This window comes from Cetorhinus maximus, chromosome 9 (assembly GCF_964194155.1).
Source record: "Cetorhinus maximus chromosome 9, sCetMax3.hap1.1, whole genome shotgun sequence".
Lineage (NCBI taxonomy): Eukaryota > Metazoa > Chordata > Chondrichthyes > Lamniformes > Cetorhinidae > Cetorhinus > Cetorhinus maximus.
Window position 1 is genome coordinate 106,824,626 of NC_135887.1, and position 19,248 is coordinate 106,843,873.

General features: G+C 44.4%; 1 protein-coding gene across 5 annotated transcripts in view; it reads right to left on the reverse strand.

Moving 5' to 3' along the window:
* The window catches only part of sox6 (SRY-box transcription factor 6), a 710,993-nt gene that overhangs the window by 498,506 nt on the left and 193,239 nt on the right, over positions 1 to 19,248 (reverse strand). For all 5 annotated transcript variants that reach the window (XM_078549279.1, XM_078549274.1, XM_078549275.1 and 2 more), the window contains one exon: positions 9,312 to 9,344. Coding sequence is in view for 4 of the 5 variants with exons in the window: in XM_078549274.1 (XP_078405400.1) it covers positions 9,312 to 9,344 (33 nt within the window). In the remaining variant the exon portion in view is untranslated. The remainder of the gene's footprint in view (positions 1 to 9,311; positions 9,345 to 19,248) is intronic.

The following is a 19,248-nucleotide window of genomic DNA, read 5'->3' on the forward strand; positions in this document are numbered from 1 at the left end:
CTCCTGTGGTTGCGGAAGTAATGGAAAATGATTACCATCTCAGCCAAAACCACTGTTGAGCTATATCTCAGATTGTGAAAATGAACTGAGTTGAAAAGAAAACAGATCTGGGCAGGAATACACAAGGAAAGGGCTTTTAAAAAGCCAACTGCAACCCTAGCTCTTTGTGCTAGTCTGGTGTTCTGTTCTAACACAGCTGAAGAACACCAACTGGGCATCCAGTTAGAAAAGCTCTCTCTCTCGTTGCTGGAAGCAAGTCACAGGTCAGCAAAGCCACAGTCGAAAAAGAAACAGGACAACTCCTTCTAGCTAACCTGCAGAACCAAGAATCCCCAAACCAACTGCTCAATTGCCAAATTCAGCACTACTAGGATCACCCCAACTTAACGGCTGCAACATTTCACCATCTACTTCTCACGGACAAGCCAAAGGACTGATTCGTATATCTTTTAAACTTGTATTTTTGGACCCAATTTCTCATTTCAAATCTGTGTGTATCTGTGTTGCATTTTTATTACTTTTCTCACGTTGAGCAACTAATAAACTCACTCTTCCTTTGACGGAAGGCAGCCTGGTTAAAATGGCTCCCTTTTAAAATGTAAATACATTTGGACTGGGAAAAGGTATACACGGGGGAAGGGATGCTTTTTAAATTAACCTTTCTGCGACCAGCCGAGGGGGTTGAATAAAGAAAGGGAGCCAGTTCATCTCTCCTCACCTGGGAGCATAACAATTTGGGGGAATCCTGCCCGGGGACTGGTTGTAACAAATTAGGGGCTCAGTGCTGGGATTGTTCCCACAGACAAAACAAATGAATTACAGCGGAGAAAGTAAATTGTTCCTTTGAAACCAATTTTCAAAACTGCAAAAAGGTTTTCTTGAGTCTGTACTACTACATTTGATGCCAGTGCTTTTCTAGGAGAATTGGAGGAAATCACTTTTGAGGACTGTCCCTTGAACAGTTAAAAGGTTTATCGAGGCACATAGGATTAGAAATTCGCTCGAAAGCCAGAAAACCCAATATTTTTAAAGTGGCAGCCACTAGTCGACAGGTGGAAATATAGGACGACAAAACAGATAGGGCAGAATTTTCTGCCTACCAGGCAGGTGGGCCCGACCTAATCTCCAGCGGGTGGGGAGCCGATCCCCGCCGGAGAAGCGGGCCCTGTCGCCATTTTAAGTGGGCGGGCCAATTAAGGCCCGCCCAGCGTGACATCCGGAGGGAAGCGCTATGTGCTTCCTATGCGGGCAGGGGGGGGATTCCCCAAATGCAAGAGTGCGCTCTTTCGCGCATGCGCACGAAAGAGTGCACATCTCCCTGAGGCAAAATGCTGCCTCAGGGAGATCGCTGAAAGTTGTACAAACATTAAAAATAGAAAAATAAAAAAATCCTGAACATGTCCCCCTCATGTGACAATGTGACACATGAGATGGGACATGTTCATAAATTACAGCAAAACTTTATTAAACTTTTTTAAACCCTACATGAAACCTCATCCCGTTGGTGGATGAGGTTTCATGTTTTTGCAGAAGCCCGCCGGGGCTCCTGGCCTGCCCACCAACCTTAAGGTTGGACGGGCAGGTCCTTTAATTGTTTTAATGATCCTGTCAATGGCCTCAATTGGCCATTTACAGGTCGGCGGGCCCGAGCTGATTTTGCTGTGCCCCCACCTTCCTGAAGATTTAAATGGGGCGGGATGAGGTCGGGGGTTCCCCCTGATGTCATTCCGTGTCATTTTGCGCGTCTGCGAGCGGCCCCCGCCCCCTGCTTGCCGACAGCAAAATTCAGCCCATAGAGTAGGCATAGAGAGATTAAAATTGGAGCAGCGGAAATTAGGGTTTCAGGGAAGAGAAAGAGAAAAGACAGGAAACGGCACGAAGAGAAGAGAGAGAAAGGGTTTTTTAACTAAAACAGCTCGAGCTGAGGGGCAGGGATCCTACTACGTCCCTTGAAGACACCACTAGCTCAGATTTAAGGGCTGAGGCAATCCATTTGCTCATTTAATCCCTAAGTTTGATGAAGCAGAGGTGGAAGCCTTCTTTATCTCTTTCAAGCGGTTAACACAGCAGTGGCCAGTCCAACATTGGTCCTCATTACTGCAAAGTAAACTTTCGGGGAAAGCTCACGAGGTTTACTCCCTCTTGCCTGAGGAAAGTGCCACTGACTGAGGCAGCAAAATGGGCTATTTTAAGTGCATACCAGTTAGTGCCGGAGGCGTACCATCAGAAATTCCATATCCTCAGCAAATGGCCTGACCAGACGTACCTGGAATTTGAAAGGCTTAAGCAACTTGCTTTTGACCAATGGGTGCAGGCACTTAAAACATAAGCTACTTATGAAGACCTCCATAAGATAATTCTCCTTGAGAAGTTTAAAAACTCCACACCCCTCCCAATAAGAACACACCTTGAGGAACAGAGGGTAACAGGAGCCAGGCAGGCAGCCACACTGGCTGATGATTATGAGCTGATCCAAAAACGCTTGTTCCAGAAGAGACCCTACCTTAGTCACCCCCAACCAACTCGGGAGGTGGAGTGTTAGAAAACTGAGCACCCATGGGAGAGAGGGAAATGCTGGGGGCCCTCCTCAGGACAGAAAGGGTGGTGCTGAGATGAAAAGTGAGGCCAAGAAGCCTGTGTGTTTTAACAGCCAAAAGGTAAGGCACCTCCGGGCAAATTGCTGGAGGTTACAGGAAAAAGCAGTGGGATTTATCAGGGCGCAACCCCCTGCGCAGAGAACGGGAGTCAGAGAGCATGGCAGACCAGGCTATGACTCTGACTGCGGGTGTGAATCCCTGTCGATGCACTCCTAAGAGTGCAGATGAGATTAAACAAATCCCTGAGAGTTACAAGGATTTTGTATCCGAAGGAAGGGTGGTCACATTTCCCCAGGGTGAGACGCGTAAGCCTGTAATAATACTGAGGGAAACAGGGGCCAGCCAAACTCTGCTGCTGGGAAAAGGCATGACCTTCCCAACAGGGTGTGCAGTAATGTCAAGGTGTTTGTAAAGGGACTTTTTTTTATATTCATTCACAGATGTGGGCTTCGCTGGGCTAGCATTTATTGCCCATCCCTAGTTGCCCTTGAGAAAGTGGTGGTGAGCTGCCTTCTTGAACCGCTGCAGTCCATGTGGTATAGGTACACCCACAGTGCTGTTAGGGAGGGAGTCCCAGGATTTTGACCTAGCGACAGTGAAGGAATGGCGATATATTTCCAAGCCAGAATGGTGAATGACTTGTAGGGGAACATCTGCTGCCCTTATCTTTATAGGTGGTAGTGGTCATGGTTTTGGAAGGTGCTGTCTGAGGAGCCTTGGTGAATTTCTGTAGTGCATCTTGTAGATGGTACACACTGCTGCTACTGTGCGCCGGTGGTGGAGGGAGTGAATGTTTGTGGATGTGGTGCCAATCAAGCAGACTGCTTTGTCCTGGATGGTGTCCAGCTTCTTGAGTGTTGTAGGAGCTGCATTCATCCAGGCAAGTGGGGAGTATTCCATCACACTCCTGACTTGTGCCTTGTAGATGGTGGACAGGCTTTGGGGAGTCACACGTCGCACGATTCTTAGCCCCTGAACTGCTCTTGTAGCCACAATATATGGCTGATCCAGTTCAGTTTCTGGTCAATGGTAACCCCCAGCATGTTGATATTGGGGGATTCAGTGATGGTAATGTCACTGAACATCAAGGGGCGGTGGTTGGATTCTCTCTTGTTGGAGATAGTCATTGCCTGACAGTTGTGTGGCGTGAATGTTACTTGCCAGTTGTCAGCCCAAGCCTGGATATTGTCCAGGTCTTGCTGCATTTGGACATGGACTGCTTCAGTATCTGAGGAGTCGCGAATAGTGCTGAACATTGTGCAATCATCAGCAAACATCCCCACTTCTGATCTTATGATGGAAGGAAGGTCATTGATGAACCAGCTGAAGATGGTTGGGCCTGGGATGCTACCCTGAGGAACTCCTGCAGTGATATCCTGGAGCTGAATGACTGACCTCCAACAACCATAACCATCTTCTTTTGTGCTAGGTATGACTCCAACCAGCAGAGAGTTTTCCCCCTGATTCCCATTCACTCCAGTTTTGCTAGGGCTCCTTGATGCCACACTCGGTCAAATGCTGCCTTGATGTCAAGGGCAGTCACTCTCACCTCACCTCGGGAGTTCAGGTCTTTTGCCCATGTTTGAACCAAGGCTGTAATGAGGTCAGGAGCTGAGTGGCCCTGGCGGAACCCAAACTGGGCATCAGTGAGCAGGTTATTGCTAAGCAATAACCAAGCAGTGCTTGAAAGCACTGTTGATGACCCCTTCCATTACCTTACTGATGACGGAGAGTAGACTGATGGGGCGGTAATTGACTGAGTTGGATTTGTGCTGCTTTTTGTGTACAGGACATACCTGGGCAATTTTCCACATAGCCGGGTAGATGCCAGTTTGTAGCTGTACTGTAACAGCTTGGCTAGGGGCGTGGCAAGTTCTGGAGCACAAGTTTTCAGTGCTATTGCCGGAATGTTGTCAGGGCTCATAACCTTTGCAGTATCCAGTGCCTTCAGCCGTTTCTTGATATCACATGGATTGAATCAAATTGGCTGAAGACAGACATCTGTGATGCTGGGGACCTCCGGAGGAGGCAATTCTGACTGAAGATTATTGCGAATGCTTCATGTAGTGGCATTCAGGGACTGCCTCCACCTCAGCTTCAGCGTGGGCAGTCTGAGCTGATGTTTTTAACAGTTGGTCAGCTTGCTGAGCCTCGACCAAGGAAGATCTATTTATTACCTATTTACTATTGAAGGAGGGTCCTTGCCCATCCCCTTATACGGGGTGTATCTGGAGTGCGGACTTGTGTCTTGACCAGTGACCGTGGGAGTCGACCCCAGTTTGCCTGTGGACAGGGTCGACCTGCTCCTTGGCAATGACCTGGCAGGATCAAAGGTAATAGCATCCCCAGTGTTCTCAGAGAAGCCAAGGGGTCAGGGAGACAGAACAGCTGCAGGAAAAAGTGTCTGACATTTTCCCTGACTGTGTGGTAATGCGGTCTTTAGTCAGACAAGCTCTGTCAGTGGAGGTTGAATTGGCACTACAGACAGAAGGCCCTACGGTCTGGCTATCGGAAACTTTTCTCGGGAGTCTAGAAGACCCTAAGGAGGTAATAAAAAAGTCTTCCTTGGTAGAGACCCAGCAAGCTGACCCAAAACATCAGCTCAGACTGCCCACACTGAGGCAGAGGCAGTCCCTGAATGGCACTACATTAAAAAATGAGGCACTGATGAGGTAATGGAGACCCCCTCACTGACCTGAAAACGAGGAGTGGACAGTGATCCACCAGGTAGTGCTGCTGCCGAGGTACAGCAGGGAAATATTGTGACTAGCTCACGAAATTCTGATGGCTGGACATGTTGGTATATGCAAAACCCAAGCCCGCATCACCCAGCATTTTTACTGGCCACACCTCCACAGGGATGTAGTAAGGTTTTGTAGAACCTGCTACGTTGTGGGAAAACCCCAGCCTGCAATAAGACCTGCACTTATGATTCCCATGCCGGCTTTTGCGGAACCATTCAGCAAACTGTGTGGACTGTGTGGGGCCTCTGCGCAAAACAAAAGGGGACCACCAGTATATCCTTACCATCATGGATGTGGCTGTGAGGCTGTTTCCTTGAGAACCGTATCTGCCAAAACAGTGGTGAGGGAATTGACCCAATTCTTTACCAGGTATGGGCTGCCCACCAAGATCCAGTCGGATCAGGGTCAAATTTTATGTCCAAAATATTCCAGGAAGTCATGGGTAACCTGGGTGTGATCCAGCTGAAATCTTCAGAATATCACCCACAGTCAGAGCTAGAATGGTACCACCAGACACTAAAAACAATGATCAGGGAATACTGCCATGAGTACCACTTGACTGCGATAAAGGATTATGTTTTCTTCTGTTTGTAACCAGGGACACACTCAATGAGCCCACCGGTTTTACTCAATTTTTTTAGAACAGAAGGAGGAATTTTCTATGTTAGACTATGTAACAGTGTTCTGGAGTGACTCATGAGAGCCTGTGATGTGACCTGAGAACATTTGGAAATCTCCCAGACAGCCATGAAGAAACAGGCAGACCAAACATGCCAGGGCCCGAACCTTTCAGCCAGGAGCTTACGTGTTAGTGCTCCTACCAATACCAGGTGGACACTTAAAGGCCCAGTGCAGTGACCCATACAGAGTAGCAAAGAAGCCCAGGGAAGCTAACTATCTAATTGAGACCCCAGATCAGGGGAAAAAGCAATGGCTGTGTCACATCAACATGATAAAGCAATATCACAGCCAAGAGGGGGATAAGCAGGTAACAGTTTGTCCCATTGTCACGAACCTAGAGGTTGAGGGTAGCGGTGGGGCTGAATTGGAAGGAGTGTGGGTGTGGCCCACATTGAACCCCCTACTACCCGACTAACCAACACTTAGATACTAACGAGCTTAGACTCCGTATTCACCCACCTAAGTGCAGAACAGCAAGCAGACTTGACGAGGCTGCTCACTGCATTTAAAGGCTTATGCAGAGACAAGCCAGGCTGCACCACACTAGCTCTACAAATAGAATCTTCTATCATTATTGCTTTCCTGATCTTCCTCCTGCCTCCTAGAGATGAATCATCATTCTCACCAGTAAAAACCAATTAGAGAATGAGGTGCACTGAAGGGCCCTGGTCCTCCATTTTGCTTGGCGGTCACCCATTCACTCTATACCTGCACAACCTTAAACACAGAGTGACCACATCTATTAATGTGCTATCCACGAAGCTCTCAACCTCGTGGATGCACTGCAGTGACATCACCTCAAGCTCCAAAACCTTGAGCTTATGCAGTTCCAAATGATGACACTTCCTGCAGATGTAGTTGTTCAGGATACAAATGGTGACTTGGAGTTCCCAGGTGGTACAGATTGTTCATGGTAGGGAAGATAGCAGTCCATGTCATTTCTCCCACCCCACAATATGTTGCGTATTGTTGAATATAATTCAAAGGTTCTTCTGATTGCGCTTATAAGCTTCATGAACAGGTAGTAGCATACTCATAAATTCACTCTGTCCATCATAGTCCATGGATACGCAAAAAAGGATTGCCACCTGTCTGGTTTTTGACCAGATAGTTCACATTTTAATGTGCAAAATTTTCTAAAATGAAAACCAGTTACCAAAGGTCTTTTGAAGTTCATGTATTCCCCTCGTTTCTGTGCCTTATTACTGATGATTTCAATTAATTTTCATCAGCAGAATAGCAAATATCCGAGAGGAATTCTCAGCCTGCTCCTAACCCAGGTTGCCAACTCTGGTTGACTGAATACCTGAAGATTTGATTACATGATTTTTCAATCACCTGATACTCCATCTTGTGACACTTGCTCACGGCAAAATGCCCACCTGCACCACTGGAATTTCCAACGTTTATTTTGTTCGACAAAGTAAACAGTCTCAATGGGGTAAAGTGCAACTAGAATGCATAGTTTATATCATGTTCCAGTCATAGCTTGGTTGGCAGATGAGCAGAGTTTCCCTGTTCTAATTCAAATGCACAATTAACTTCCTCATTGCTCTTTAGACCCATTCCCTTACTCCTGTATTGTTCTATGTACAACTGAGGCTGAAATGAAATAATCACTTTGGGTGAAGGCGTTTTATCTCCTTCATTTTATTTCTATTAAACTTTTTCCTGTTCAGGTCACCATGCAAGAAGGGATGTCAATTAGCATTATTACACTGAAAGAAAGACAAACCCATTTTATATCCATTAATTCCTTTAATAATCTGCACAGTATTTAAAAAAAAACCTCAATATTCTCCCCAAGTGAAATGTAATCGAGGTGAAATTGCGAAAAAAGATTTTCATTTATATAACACCTTTCACAACCTTGGGACATGCCAAAGCACTTTACAGACAATGAAGTGTATTTGAAGTGTGGAGACTGTTGTAATGTGGGAAACAGGGTAACCAATTTTCGCGCATCAGGTTTCCACAAACAGCAATGTGATAATGATCAGATCATCTGTTTTTTGGGTGATGTTGATTGAGGGATAAATATTAGCTGAGAGACCAGGGAGAGCTCTCTGGCTTTTCTTTGAAAAATGCTATGGGATCTTTCACATTCACCTGAGGGAGCAAATGGGGCCTCTGTTTCATGTCTCATTCGAAAAACTGCACCTCTGACAGCGCAGCACTCCCCTGGACAGTCAGCCTTGGTTTTTGTGCTCAAATCTTTGGAGTGGGACTTGAACTCACAACCTTTTGACCCAAATGGGCTACCAACTGAGCCATGGCTAACACTTTAAAGGTAGAAGACAATTGGTATTTAGTCTCAGGCTTTATGTAGTCCATGCCAATATTGTTCCCTTCCTTCCAGGCGCGCCTGCTGGTTATATCCAGGAATGAGTCACCGTCTTAACCACTCTATCTCCCGCAGGTTCCCATGGCCATCGGTATCTCACTACCATAACTTCACTGGAGTTGTGACATGCCCCATGTACAGCAGTAGGTAAGAAACCAGACATGGGGAAATTAGGCTGAGCTCCTTTGGCCTTAGCAAAGCGTAGCCGACTATATACAACTGCTCAGTGAACAGAGATCCAAGCTGGAGTCACAAAAACTGGAGAAGATTATGGCTTATTTGCCTTCTTATCCAAAGGGTAAGTTGATGTGAGGATGTGTACGTGTCGGGGTGGGGGGGGGGGGGGGGGGGGGGGGCGGTGCCGGTGGCTGGAAATAAATAAAACCTCAACAAAAAACAAGTTAAAAAAGACTCCTTTAAACTCTTTGAACAGTGAATTGTAAGTCTCTTTGGGTGAGTCCACCTGGTAAAGCTGAGATATTTGTTTCCTGACAAGCCAGTACCTTTCATTTAGCTGAAAATCACAGAAGACAAAGTATTGTTGTAAGAAGCAGTGACCTTTGGTGTCCTTGGAGTCTGCCGTGACCTTTCATCTCTGTTATCCCCAGTGGTCTCCTCTAACAGCTCTAAAACTCCATCCTGCTAGGCTGAATTCCAATTCCTCATAAAGCCCTTTCCTCTCAAAACAAAACCAATTTCTGCACCAAGGTGGGAGAGAAACACAAGTGCATTGTTCTGTGCAGATGGGAAGTGGGAGTTACCACAGCAACTGGCCTAATCCCCTCTTTTTACCACCTTTTAGCCAGCCAATCAAGTACGCCACCTTTTAAATTATGTGCTTGAATACCAGTGGCCTATCTGGATGCTTTAATTAGCTGTGATTTTTTTTGTGTGTAACACATACAACATGATGGGCTAATCGAAATTTGCAAAATAATGACGTACCTCCACAAAATATTCCTCCTCCCGAGGCCCAGTCTAAGGAGAGAAAAAAACAATAATGAGACCATTATTAAGAGAGGGCATTAAAATGCTGGTCTACCATTAAACACAGAACTTAATTGTTCTGGCCTTGTCCACACAATCAACAACCTATTGTTTAACAGTTGAAAAAATAAACGATTGGAGAATGGGTACCATAATGATCAGTCTGTGCTGCCATACACGCACCATCCAGAACTGTCAACAGGGGCTATTACAGAATCCCTCGACAGACAGTCACTTTTTGTGAGAAAAGGTAATTTAAACAGCAATGTCTGGGAGCTGCTAAAACAAGCCTTTGTTTCTTGTTTTATAGTTGTTCAGAAACAGCTAATAGAGAAGAGGAAAGAAGAAAAACGAGAGAATGGGAGACAGAGAAAGAGACTGAAGGGGGGGGTAAGATATTTTTGCATCGTGGTGTTATCAATGGGATATGCTGCATATTCCCACCGTTGGTGACACTCTTTAACATAGAGGGCTGGAGCCACAGAGAACTAACAGCACCTGAGACCCAGATTTTCATGGCTTTTCTGATCTGTCATTGGATCTCCTCATACAACTAAATACATGGGGTAGATTCCCTCCCTTTTAGCAAAGGGAATTGAAATTTCCATTAGGTCTTGATTGAAGAGAGCAGGAAATAAGTTAAATAGGAAAGAGCAGTGCACAGAATGTCACCGATCTGCTTTCGACCACTAATTACCATATAACATATCCAGAAAGAGGCAGAAATAAAGGGGTACAGTGAGAGAATGAGAGAAGGTGGGATAAAGAGACAGACAGTATTAAGTGGACCTCCCTTGTTGTCATGAATCCACAACATGCTCCATTTATCTTCATCTAGTCAAGCAAAATTAATTAAGAACCTGACTGTTACGTACTTTCTCTTTTTATTACATCAAATAATGTCAGATATCTTGGGGGGGAAATGAGAGAAATAGAAAACCTCTTGCTGCCAAGATTTATTCAGCATCTACCTGAAAAACAGATAACCTGTCTTAATTATTTTTACACAATATCTGAAGATATGACAGCTATGACAAGGTTTGAATTTTTCCATATTAGTAAAAAGTGTTTCCTCACATTAATTGCCATTCTCCTCTATATTTAGTTGCAAATATTAAGTAGTGGAAATTAAGCTTTTTCAATTTGAAAATCACTCAAATGCTTACCAGGAACATAATGCTCTGTTTTAAAAAGAGTCACCACACCGCCCACCACTCCCAACACCCCTTATCCTTCCACTCCTGAAGGTCAGTAGTGAAATATAATTCCACGGCCTTGTGAGCCACTAGTAACTCCCTCATATGGTTATTCTTTATAACGCGTGCCTACAAATAAGTGGAGGTCTGTTCTACTTGAGAAGCATCACAGCCAAACTCAATCCTGTTCGTGAACAGAATCTGCTTGCATTTCCAGTATAGGTCAATGGCTAGAAGTGGGAATATTAGCCAACTTTTTTTTATTTCTATCATCTAATGACACACAAAGTATTATTCCAGCACCCCCACTGCTTCCCCGCTGAGGCCCTTGCACTTACATCTTGTTACTGCGACATTCAAATCCAGAGTTCCCAGAAAAAGTGTGCATTTATAGGTATATTCACTTATGTTAAAGGATATTCCACACATTTGACTAATTCACTGTGTATTTGGTAAATAAGGTGTGATTAAAGGGACAAATGTTCCTGTCAAACTGTTCATCAGTTTTATTTTCCTGATTCCAATGTGAATGTGCATTTGAAAAATATATAAAAGCTTGAAAGAGACATTTCCTATCTGATCTCCACTTGATGTTGCTGCACAGATCAAAATTGCACAACCTGCTTTATTGGTGGAATTTTTTGTTTAAAGTTACTTCCGCTTTCTTGAAATGGCAGAAGCGAATTATTGGGATACTTCGACATGCAGCTGAAGCAGGCTAACAAAAGGGAGACTGTCCCTTTACTATAATTACATTGTCTTGTCAGATGCTTCTCCCTCAATGCACAATTGCACACAATTCTTTTGAAAGCATTTCCTTATTTGTAACACCTCCTCCACTAAATAAACACAAAGGTTCTGAGATTCCAGCCAGGATTAAGGATGGGAAGGTTGCAAGCCAGAATGTGAGACAGAACCCAGCTCGGCAGAGATTCCAGCCTGGTTTTATTTGCTTGCGGGGATTTCTGGAAGGGGTGGTGCTTTGGATGGATCTCCTGTCAGCCTCTCCTGCACGCTAGAAGGTATGTTAGGCAGAGCTCTTGTACTTTGCTAGCAAATCTTACACCTTTACTGGGCATCAGCAAAGTTCACACCAACTGCGAGGTGGTGAGAGCCCTGCTAACACTTGAAAAACAGCCCCAAATCTTGACTAAGGAAAGCATTTTACAGCCAATAATTGTAATCACTGTTGCAATGTAACAAATACAATTTGCACACAGCAAGGTCTCACAAGCAGCAATTAAATAATGACAAATAATCTGTGTGAATGATGTTGGTTAAGGAATAAACGATGACAAGGGTAAACTCCCCTGCCTTTCTTTGAAATAGTATCATGGGATTTCATGTCCAACCAAGAGGGCAGAGGCCTCAGTTTAATGGCTCATCCAAAACATAGAATGAGACATTAAACCGAGGGCTCCTAAAGGAAAGTTTATGAGATCTCCAAGAGAAGGTCTATCACACTATCCATCTGGTGGCTTCCAGGCCATGCAATATTCTGCTGCTTCCCCCCAAATTCCCACCTGGTTTCAGTGGGAAGTAGCCAACAGGATTAAATGAGGCTGGGAAGTTAAAATACCCTCGCCTACATTCTGAAGCAGGGGTCAATTTTTAGCTTGGACCACTACCCATTGCCCAAAACATCTTTCAGGAATTAGGACAGGAGTCCTTGGGGCCAGCGTTTCAAGGGGATTCCCAGAATGAGATACTAGAGTCACCAGGAGCAGTTATATAAGGAAGAGCAACTCTTCCATTACCTCTGAGGGATCAATTTTTTTTTAACACTTCAATTAAAAATTAAATGAAATAGGAAAAGGCAGGGTGGTGCAAAACCAACTCAGAGAACTCTTCTCAGACCTGGCACCTGGTTGGGCCCTCCTTTGTGTCAATAGTTCAACAAAGTCCTTGGGAACATGCTAATATTGTCAGTGGATCCCCGAGAGTGTGCCAGTGTTTTCAGTGTCCTCAAAAATGTATCGATATTCTTGAAAAGAGGTCCAAAGGTGTGGTGTATGTCAGATTTTAAGGTTCGTTGGGAAAATGGTAACCTTTACAGAGGGATGGCACCAGTGTTTTCTGAAGGCCCGCAGGAGCTTGAAGAAATGCAGGGGGTCCCAGATATTTGTCAGTGCTTCAGTGCCCCTCTGGGAATGAGCCAATATTTTGTTGAGGTGATGTGGTGTAGTGGTAATGTCACTCAACTAATAATCCAGAAACCCAGGCTAATGCTCTGGGGACATGGGTTCAAATTCCACCACGGCAGCTGTGGAATTTAAATTCAATTCATTTTTCTAAAATCTGGAATTCTAAGATAGTCTCAGTGATGCTATTTATAAAACTATCAATTGATGCAAAAACCCATCTGGTTCACTAATGTCATTTAGAGAAGGAAATCTGCCATCCTTACCTGGTCTGGCCTACATGTGACTCCAGGCACTCAGCAATGCAGTTGACTCCTAACTGCTCTCAAGGGCAATGAGAGATGGCCAGCGAAGCCCACGTCCCATGAACAAATAAAATAAACTTACACGGGATTCTCAGCAATCTGGCAATCTTAACAGGGGTTATCCTTGGGGGGAGATGAGGAGGAGGCGTCGGTTAGCTCAATTGGCTAGACAGCTAGCATGTGGATCAGATTAACAACAAAAGTAGAGGGTTTGATCTCCTCTCTGGTTGAGGCAGACTGGGTGCCTGTCTCCTTGCCCCACCTGTAGTAAAATAAGTCACAGCACTCAGCCGTAGTTCAGCAAATAAATGCTGATGCCATGCCTTTGGGCAGAGATGTGAAGAAGAAGATGATCCAGGGAGAGAGAAAAACACTGCTCTAACCACTGACACAGAAACACAGAATTGTTATGGTGTAGAAGGAGGCCACTGGATGACACTGGAGAAGTAGTAGTGGGGAACAAAGAAATGGCGGAGGAACTGAATAGGTACTTTGCATCAATCTTCACAGTGGAAGACACGAGTGACATCCCCAAAGTTCAAGAGAGTTGGGGGGAAGAGGTGAGTATGGTGGCCATTACCGAGGAGAAGGTGCTAGGAAAACTGAAAGGTCTGAAGGTGGATAAATCACCTGGACCAGATAGATTACACCCCAGAGTTCTGAAGGAGATAACTGAAGAGATAGTGGAGGCGTTAGTGGTGATCTTTCAGGAATCACTGGAGTCAGGGAGGGTCCCAGAGGACTGGAAAATTGCAAATGTAACCCCCCTGTTTAAGAAAGGAGTGAGGCAAAAGACGGGAAATTACCGGCCGATTAGCCTGACCTCGGTCGTTGGTAAGATTTTAGAATCCATTATTAAGGATGAGATTTCAGAATACTTGGAAGTGCATGGTAAAATCGGGCAAAGTCAGCATGGTTTCATCACGGGGAGGACATGCCTGACGAATCTGTTAGAATTCTTTGAGGAGGTAACGAGTAGGTTAGACAAAGGAAAGCCAATGGATGTTATCTACTTGGACTTCCAGAAGGCCTTTGACAAGGTGCCGCACAGGAGGCTGCTCAGTAAGATAAGAGCCCATGGCGTTAAAGGCAAGGTACTAGCATGGATATAAGATTGGCTGCCTAGCAGGAGGCAGAGAGTGGGGGTAAGGGGGTCCTTCTCAGGATGGCGGCTGGTAACTAGTGGAGTTCCGCAGGGGTCAGTGTTGGGACCACAACTTTTCACTTTATACATTAATGATCGAGATGGAGGAACTGAGGGCATCTTGGCTAAGTTTGCAGATGATACAAAGATAGGTGGAGGGACAGGTAGTATTGAGGAGGTGGGGAGGCTGCAGAAGGATTTGGACAGGTTAGGAGAATGGGCAAAGAAGTGGCAGATGGAATACAACGTGGGGAAGTGTGAGGTCATGCACTTTGGTAGGAAGAATAGAGGCATAGACTATTTTCTAAATGGGGAGAGAATTCAGAAATCTGGAGTGCAAAGGGGCTTGGGAGTCCTAGTCCAGGATTCTCTTAAGATTAACTTGCAGGTTGAGTCGGTAGTTAGGAAGGCAAATGCAATGTTGGCATTTATTTTGCGAGGACTAGAATATAAAAGCAGGGATCTGCTGCTGAGGCTTTATAAGGCTCTGGTCAGACCACATTTAGAATATTGTGAGCAATTTTGGGCCCCGTATCTCAGGAAGGATGTTCTGGCCCTGGAGAGGGTCCAGAGGAGGTTCACGACAACGATCCCAGGAATGAAAGGCTTAACATATGAGGGACGTTTGAGGACTCTGGGTCTATACTCGATGGAGTTTAGAAGGATGTGGGGACCTGATTGAAACTTACAGAATACTGAAAGGCCTGGATAGAGTGGATGTGGGGAAGATGTTTCCATTAGTAGGAGAGACTAGGACCTGAGAACACAGCCTCAGAGTAAAGGGAAGACCTTTTAGAACAGAAATGAGGAGAAACTTCTTTAGCCAGAGAGTGGTGAATCTATGGAATTCATTGTCACAGAAGGCTGTGGAGGCCAGGTCATTGAGTGTATTTAAGACCGGGATAGATAGGTTCTTGATTGGTAAGGGGATCAAAGGTTACGGGGAAAAGGCGGGAGAATGGGGTTGAGAAACTTATCAGCCATGATTGAATGGCGGAGCAGACTCGATGGGCCAAATGGCCTAATTTCTGCTCCTATGACTTATGGAAAACAGTCTCAACTTCTCCAATCTTTCCGCATAGCTGAAGTGTCTCATCCCTGGAACCATTCTCGCAAACCTCTTCTGCACTCTCTCCAATGCGTTCACATTGACAATGACATTCACATTGATACACCATCACTGTTTGACACATTCAGACTCTGTTCAATGGATTCCTACACTGCAGGAATTCACCGAGGCTTCTTCGACAGCATCTTCCAAACCCACAACCACTACCATCTAGAAGGACAAGGGCAGTAGATATATGGGAATACCATCACCTGGATGTTCCCCTCCAACTCACTCGCCATCCTGACTTGGAAATATATCACCATTCCTTCACTGTTGCTGGGTCACTGGGTCAAAATCCTGGAACTCCCTTCCTAACAGCACTGTGGGTGTACCTACACCACATGGACTGCAGCGGTTCAAGAAGGCAGCTCACCACAACCTTCTCAAGGGCAACTAGGGATGGGCAATAAAAGCTGGCCCAGCCAGCAAAGCCCACATCCTGTGAAGGAATTTTTTTTTTTAATTCTGTGTATCTTCTCTTACACTCAGTTATATAGGTATAGTCATTGTCCAGGTAAAACACCATTTCAATAAAACCATCTTTTTCAGTTGCCCACAAGGATCCAGGTATAATTTTTGATGAACATTGTAGCTTCTTTCAGGTTGTATAGCCTGTTGCACAATTTCACTGATACTTGTCTTCAGACAGTGACTGCAGTTCACCACATAATCTGAAACTCTTGATTGTTTCAGTCTCAAAACACACTCCCACCCACTTCTATTCATCACACATATGCAGGAGAGAGAGAGCAACAAAAATAAGTGAAATAGCCATTCTTTAAGCACAGGTTAAGTAGCTAGAATCCAAGAGCCTTTTGCGTGCTAAATTACAGCCAAACAAGCGGATGCAAAAAAAACAATTAAGTGAAATCTCGGTTTAATCTCGATGTGATCATCCAGTCTTTCCCACTCCAATCATAGCCTTGTGTGTGAGATCTTTCTGCCGGCATTTCTCATTTAATTAAAGCAGACATTGACAGAAGGACATGGATTAGGCCTGTAATGATGCATTTACTTAGATTAAACGGAGTCTCCTTTTGGAGTAATAGCTCAAACAAAGAACAAAAGGAAATTGTTATGAAACAGCCTTTTATCCCAGGCAAAGGTCACATTGTAAGGTTTTTAATTTTGTCAGCCGCTGTTAATCTGGTCTACACTGATGGAACACGAGAAGCGCATTTCAAAGCCAGTTATCATAATACAGCCATTAAACCTGCAAATTAAAATGTCTGATTTTACACAGGTTGCTTGGATTCAAAACCTCTAATTAGCATGTGGTGCGGATTTTTTTTGTGAGGAGAGAGGGGCTGAGGGAAATGCTAATGACTTGCTGCCAGGTGACCATTACGCACTGTGTGTTAAAAAGGGAAACCTCTGAACCAAGCTGCACACTTTGAAAGATACAATTTTTCCACTCATTTCTGCCCTATTATTCTCCCTCCCTAACCATACTAACCACCATTTAAGTTCCCAAAACAAAAATACAGATGGTAGAGGTGAGAATGCATCAGCCAGGATCAAGGCAGGGCTGAAGGGTCATGTTCTTGGGGAGGGACAGCAGGTGAAGACAAGTTCAAAGATGGGTACGTTAAAGGTGAGGAGGGAAAAGAAACGGGCCAGCAGTGAGCTAGATGGAAATGATCAGATTAATGGGGAGAAAAAAGAGGAAATCGAGGGAGAGTCTGGATGGAGGAAAGGCATGGGGTTGGGGGGAGGCTTGGTAGAAGGTGTTGTGTTAGGCGATCAGGAAGGGAAGGAGAGAATTCTGGGCAGGGTTAAAAACAGGAGGAGGATGGAGAAAAGTCATATTTCAAGGGAAAACAGCAGAACAGGCAGAGTCAATGGGGGAAGAAAACAAAGTTGCACTGAGGGGACAGAAAAGAGAGAGAGATCAGGTATGGTAGGATTGGGAGAAAGGGCTGGGCTGAATCACAATGAATTTGAGAAGAGCTGGCAAGATATTAATGACAGCCTGTATCTCCATTTTTATTTTAAATTTCTTTTTCTAAAAGTTCAAGTAGGTCAGGGTGAAAACTCTGACTGGTGAAATGCATTGTGGCAGCTGGCTGCTGTCTTTGTTTCCAGCACTTGTGGCAAAGAAACTGCACACGTCTACAATTCAGTATGAGCACCAGTCCACAAATCCCTGATGCTTTGGGAAGGGCACCCCACAGTGTGCTACTGAGTTATATGGGGCAGGATTGTTTCCTGGTCTGCGCTGAATCAGTCAAATTCAGTTCGGATAGTTGTGCAAGCGCTACAATTGGATTTGCCAGCCCCTTTCCTAAGACAGCAAAAAGTCAGCCAAGATTCCCACTGCCAAACATTGTCCACTACCATGAAGTGCATAAGTGTGGACACTAGCTGACAACAAGCTTATCTGTGATTACTCCAGTGGTTGAATAACCTACTAGTCAATCTCTGGGCTTGTTCAGAAAAAGCAACCAGTTATGAAAACCACTTCCAGCCAGCCAGCACCCATGAAATTGCATGCCATCATGAGTCAGCACCTCCATGAGAGGAATCAAGAGTATAGAAATGATTGGATGTGCCAGTGTCTGGTTTTTTTATTATATACTGGTAATTTCCTATGCTTTTGCAGACAGTAAAAAAAGTGGTAAACTCTTTTACAAGCGTAGAAGTGTTATACCAAGTAATGCACAAGGTATATAATTCTTTTAAGCTGCAACAGAGGCCTTTTAAGATTACAGAGTCTAATTATTGTTAAGCAAACAGAGACATGTTATTCAGATTTTAATTGGGTGTTTGTCCAGGCAACTTTTCAGATTATAATGTGCTTGTCAATTTCAAGTCGTATGTGAGAAGAACACATTCGAAGCATCTAGCTCTTCAAGGTTATTTTGCATCAGTAGCAATATGTGACGTCTGGAGTGTGAGGTTTGCATACTCTGTTGCCATTTTCAACATATTACTAACATGTGTCCCATGGTTGCTCGCAGCAAGACAAATACTTTGTGCCATGCAATCACAATGTAATATTTTGATTAAGTAGAGCCTTTGACTCCGTAAGGCAACAAAGTCCGATTGTTAGTAAGTAAACACAAGCTCAGATCAGAAAACGTTACTTGGTCAGGATATTTGCTAAATGTAAAGTGTCTGTTAGTTTTGGGCTCATGTCAGGAGTTTGCAGCCTTCAGTGCTAGGTGTTTTTTTCTCTTCTTTTCAGATTGACTGCTCTGTTTATGTAACAGAGTGTGACACTTGGTACATACTGCTGTATGGTTTTTAATACATTACTAATGGATCTCCTGTGCTATTGGTCACAATAAGTTGGATGATATTCTGTTTACAAGGACAGTAGTATGAGATCATGCCATACACAATGTATTCTGCTCTTTTTTAAGCTGTTTCGTCCCTTTAAGAGTTACATGTACAGTTATAATTTTGGCTCCCTTCCCTTCTGACTGATGTCACAAGTCATCCTCCTGACTAAATGCAGGCAACTAACCAAGTTGAGGCCTGTAGAAATCTCACTCTTTTTTCACACAAGTACTTCCTCAGTATCCAACAAACCAGCTGAGATCAGGAGCTCACCTGTGAGAAATGATGGCTGCTATTTGACATTGCATCATCATTGAACTGCTGTCATCATTGGATTTGTTTTTTTTAAAGCAGAAATGAGCATATGTACACTGAAGTAACAGTTAGAAACTGAGTCTATGAAGCCAACATGAAGTTGATATACACTAAATTGACACATGCTCAGGAAAGTAACGGTGCAGCTTAAAGCAATTCTGTTCTGTCAATATATACACAGGGGACACCAAGCAGCCCACAACCCCCTTGACTGCAACCCCCACCCCCAACCACGTGCCCTGCACACTGCCACCATTCTATTTCATCTTCTATCACTAGTAATAAATGGAAATAAAAGAAATTGGCCAGTGCTCTATGGTAAAGGTTAATTACACATTGGTAAAGGTTAATTACACAACGGTAAAGGTTAATTACGGTGCTTTTATTTTACGAGTGTGAAA